The 4,932-nt window shown below is 39.6% G+C and overlaps 1 protein-coding gene across 1 annotated transcript; it reads left to right on the plus strand.

Annotated features, from left to right (window-relative positions):
* The first annotated feature begins 1,889 nt into the window (after positions 1 to 1,889).
* Positions 1,890 to 3,808, plus strand: tcf15 (transcription factor 15). The gene is made up of 2 exons (XM_035737986.1): positions 1,890 to 2,614; positions 3,446 to 3,808. The coding sequence occupies exons 1-2, from the start codon at positions 2,126 to 2,128 to the stop codon at positions 3,509 to 3,511; spliced, it is 555 nt and encodes a 184-aa protein (XP_035593879.1). The 5' UTR covers positions 1,890 to 2,125; the 3' UTR covers positions 3,512 to 3,808.
* The last annotated feature ends 1,124 nt before the right edge of the window (positions 3,809 to 4,932 follow it).

Here is a 4,932-nt window from a genome sequence, read left to right on the forward strand (position 1 = left end):
CTTCCCGTGTTAAGTCTTCCCGTGTTAAGTCTTCCCGTGTTAAGTCTCCCCGTGTTAAGTCTTCCCGTGTTAAGTCTCCCCGTGTTAAGTCTTCCTGTGTTAAGTCTTCCCGTGTTAAGTCTTCCCGTGTTAAGTCTTCCCGTGTTAAGTCTTCCTGTGTTAAGTCTTCCCGTGTTAAGTCTTCCCGTGTTAAGTCTCCCCGTGTTAAGTCTCCCCGTGATAAGTCTTCCCGTGTTAAGTCTTCCCGTGTTAAGTCTCCCCGTGTTAAGTCTTCCCGTGTTAAGTCTTCCCGTGTTAAGTCTCCCCGTGTTAAGTCTTCCCGTGTTAAGTCTTCCCGTGTTAAGTATTCCCGTGTTAAGTATTCCCGTGTTAAGTCTCCCCGTGTTAAGTCTCCCCGTGTTAAGTCTTCCCGTGTTAAGTCTTCCCGTGTTAAGTCTTCCCATGTTAAGTCTTCCCGTGTTAAGTCTTCCCGTGTTAAGTCTCCCCGTGTTAAGTCTTCCCGTGTTAAGTCTTCCCGTGTTAAGTCTTCCTGTGTTAAGTCTCCCCGTGTTAAGTCTCCCCGTGTTAAGTCTCCCCGTGTTAAAGTCTTAACCCACCGGAAACGCTGCCTCTCGGTGAACGGTTTCTTGTTTTTTTATGGCCCCATACAGTTTGTTGAGTGTCAGAGTTGTATTGACTTGTGGAGCGATGTAGACAGCTGTGATAATTACGAATGCGAACTCTCTTGGTAGATAAAACGGTCTGCAGCTTACCATGAGGTATTCTACATCAGGTGAGCAAAAGCTCAAGATTTCCTTCACACTTGAAGCAGAACACCAGTTGTTATTTATGAAAAACACACTCCACCTCTTTTTGACTACCCCGAAGCCGGCGTATGATCCTGCGGCTGCATGGAGAATCCACTGAGTACTACGTGCATAGCGTCATCATCCAGCCACGTTTCAGTAAGACATATAATATTGCTGTTTTTCAAATCTCTCTGATAGGAGACTAGAACGAAGCTCATCCATCTTATTCTCGAGTGACTGAACATTTGCCAATAGAACGGAGAGGAGCGCCGTTCAGTTTTCTCTTTGCCTAGATTTCACTAGGACTCCACCTCATCTCCGGCGTCTACACCTGCAGCGTTTTGGTAGCCCATGGAACAAATAATAGGATCCAGTATGAACAGTGGAACAGCTGATTTGGAGTTGAAGATGTATTTGAATTCGAAATTGAGGTGAAACTTGGCGATCTGATGTCCAGAAGTGCTTGGCGGTCAAATGTGATAATCATATGAACTTTCTGTACAAAAATAAAAGTGAAGATAAACAAGATAAAAGTCACTATATGGAAAGGTTGGAACTCATAAGATGTTGACCTTCTCAGTCAGTGCCATCTTTATTGTCCTTATTTGAAACAATTAATTAGGCCTATAAGGGTTCATTAGTGATCTATCAGATACATACATACCTTGTTTTTTACTGTCAACAACATAACATATAAACCGTTTACAGCCACCTTTAAATTGTACCTTAATGTAAAGGGTTACCAAAAGTTTTAGAAATTTTACTTTTAAACTGTGATATGCATAATAATAATACATTTACCATGCATGACTATAACAGCCTTATTGTATTAAAATATGAATTGCCAGGCTACTTATTATTGACAATAATAAATGGTATTACTATCATTACAGGCCTATTAATTATATTATTATTAAACACTTTAAAATCCAATTAAATCCAATTAAATAGACAATACAGGCAATTGAAAAATAGATGATGAAAAATAGATCGTATTTTCTGTAGTAGACTGCAATAGGCTGGTTATAGGGCCTACATCTCGATTGGAGGCTGAACATTCCATGCACTGAACAACTCCTCCCATCCAACTATAAGAGCTATGTGGGCCGGTACACTGACTATGAGATGCTCAAGACTTTGAAAAAACACGTGGCTGAGGAAAACTAGACATTTCTAACACGTTTTGGAACTACCAATAGGCCTATTTTAGACATAGGCCAAGTCTACATTAGGTCACCAAGATGCATGCATAGAAGATTCATTCGTTTAGGGATTTGTTTGCTCCTCTTAATTTTTCTTGGGCCATCGTTTTAGAGACCCAGACCCAAAACATTTCGATGATGACCTTTGCCATGCTGCGGCCAATTGCGACTCATCTGATCAGCTACCCGGACCTGAGTATGATGTCCGAGGACGAGGAGAACCGCAGCGAGAGCGATGGCAGCTCGGATCAGAGCTATGGATGCTGCGCAGCCGCGGACAAACGGCGGAGGATTTCTCTAAAGTCGGGAGGCAGCAGTGTTGTCATTGTGAAACAGCGGAACGCAGCCAATGCCAGGGAGCGCGACCGAACCCAAAGTGTCAACACTGCATTTACTGCACTTCGGACTCTAATACCCACTGAGCCAGTGGACAGAAAGCTCTCCAAGATTGAGACGCTTCGCCTAGCATCAAGCTACATCTCCCACCTCGCCAACACCCTGCTGCTCCGTGACGGGAATGGAGATGGACAACCTTGTCTTGGCGCGGTTTACGCGCAAGGAGAGAGCAGAGGAAAGCAGCCTCGCACCATCTGCACCTTCTGTTTGAGAAACCAAAGAAAAGGGGTAATTCAATGCGTTATATTAAATATTATTGTCCACAATTCAAGTGGAAAAGGTTTAGATCAGTGAAGAAAACAATAGCTTGAAAACATGGCTGAACGTCAGGCAAATAGCAATCCAATTATAGACAGGCCCTGCCTATCACGTTGTTGGGAAGTAATAGGGAATTATTTGTTTTTGGAAGACTTACATTTGACACTGATTGACATTTCCAAATTATTATTTGTTCTATTCTGTATCGAAATCTTCGCGCGTAAAACAATATTTCCCTCATCTTCGCACGAGGCGTCATTATGCCCATACTGAGGGGTCAACGCGACCCCTAAATTTGATAAATGTGATTGAACTATTTCTTTAACTTTTCTTTTACAATGTGTTTTAATTAATTCAATGATATTGAATTTGTTCATCGGTGTTCCCTCAAGATGACGCCTCCTTATTCCACTGCCATTGTTTCATGTATTAGCATTTTGAAGAACAAAATATTGAAAATATATAGGATAGCCTATTATTTTGTAAAAATAAAACATACATTGTTTGCACAAGTTTTTTAATCGATTTGAATTTATGCCTAATGCAATATTCAATACACATTTATAACAGAATAGTATTACATTTATGTAATACACTTTAAGTAACCTTAAATCAGTGGCGCTAATACTATAATCAGCATCGCCATCATTATAATCATTGTCATCATCGTCATCATTATTACCATATACTGTATACTGTTGTTTATGTTTTGTTGTTGTTGTTGGTTGTGGTGATATGCAGTGCCATTTGGAAATTGTTCTCTTATTAATTGTCCCCAAAAATGTGCTTTTTCCCCCCCAGATAAAGGATAGCAAAGACTGTCTGAAGATGCGAGGCGTTGATTCTCTGAGGGTGAACCGCAGATAGAAGGCCGTGAAACACAACAGCAAGAACCAGAACCAGAACTCCTTATCCACAAACTCAGGGAACACTAAAAGCAGGCCATAACAGAACCATTCTCATCATGCTGGAGAACATTATATAACAAGAGACTATTTATGCTTGAGAGAATGGCGTGAGAGGCACGGAACAAACCAATGTCCAATGTGAATGAAGCCTTTAACAAATGCAGTGCATTTATAGATAGAGAAATTATAGATGTGTATATTTGTGTGATATTTGTGTTGTACATGTATTACATTTTGAAATAAAATAATAGTTTTATCTGAATTAAATTTCTCCTAGTAGTTTTCTTTCCTTTGAACACATGTGTATATTCCTCCTCTGTTGTTGCAGTTAAGATTCATTTAAAGACACATGACAGACCTATTCACTTGATTCCTTGTCTAGTTCATGCCAGGGCACAGAAAAACAGGAAAACGTTGAGACTGAGATTTGAGGACTTTTCCATATTTATTCTTTATGTTGCTAAGGATTTCCTCATGGCAACCCCTGTGCCAGAGCAGATGGCAGGCGGTCAGTTAGGGTACAAGGTTATAAAAACATGAGAAATGTTACATTGACTAAAACAGCATTTACAATTAAAGCATTTAGGGTTGGGTATTGATTGTAAATGTTTTTGTTAATGAATGTAAAACTATAAAAGCTTTGGAGATGGTACAAGCATCTATGTGTGTGTACTGTATGGTCCAAGAACATGACATTTACTGCATTCAAAACAAAACCCTGGGAAAATGAGTCCAACAGTTTAAGAGTACAAAATAAGGTTAACATCCTCAAGAGAATTAAGCTGGGCGCCATCGTCTGCTGGGTGGCATGTCCAAGAGGCTTGTCAATGAATACCTCTAATGGCAGGTTTATTTGGTCTTAACAGTTACACAGGAAAGATAAGGAGAAAGGAACCCTCTACATTAAGCACTTATCTAGATATCCTTGATTAGACTCATCTATTTCAGTGAAACAATCAGGAGCTCAATTTAAAGTTTCTCTCTCTCTCTCTCTCTCTCTCTCTCTCTCTCTCTCTCTCTCTCTCTCTCTCTCTCTCTCTCTCTCTCTCTCTCTCTCTCCAATTTCAATTTAAGGGGCTTTATTGGCATGGGAAACATATTGTTACATTGCCGAAGCAAGTGAAATAGATAATAAACAAAAGTAAAATGAACAATAACAAATGAACAGTAAACATTACACTCACAAAAGTTCCAAAAGAATAAAGACATTTCAAACGTCATATGTCTATATACAGTGTTGTAATGATGTGCAAATAGTTAAAGTACAAAAGGGAAATAAATAGAAATAAATATAGGTTGTATTTACAATGGTGTTTGTCACAAATCTTGCTGCTGCAATTGCACACTGTTTTTTTAACCATTATATATGGAAGTTTATAA

The sequence above is a fragment of the Oncorhynchus keta genome, chromosome 27 (assembly GCF_023373465.1).
Source record: "Oncorhynchus keta strain PuntledgeMale-10-30-2019 chromosome 27, Oket_V2, whole genome shotgun sequence".
Classification (NCBI taxonomy): domain Eukaryota; kingdom Metazoa; phylum Chordata; class Actinopteri; order Salmoniformes; family Salmonidae; genus Oncorhynchus; species Oncorhynchus keta.

Excerpts from the sequence above, each read along its gene's own strand:
- tcf15 (XM_035737986.1), top strand. The coding sequence starts at position 2,126 with ATGATGACCTTTGCCATGCTGCGGCCAATTGCGACTCATCTGATCAGC. Across the intron at positions 2,615-3,445 it reads TGAGAAACCAAAGAAAAGGG|ATAAAGGATAGCAAAGACTG; the intron begins GTAATTCAATGC and ends TTTCCCCCCCAG.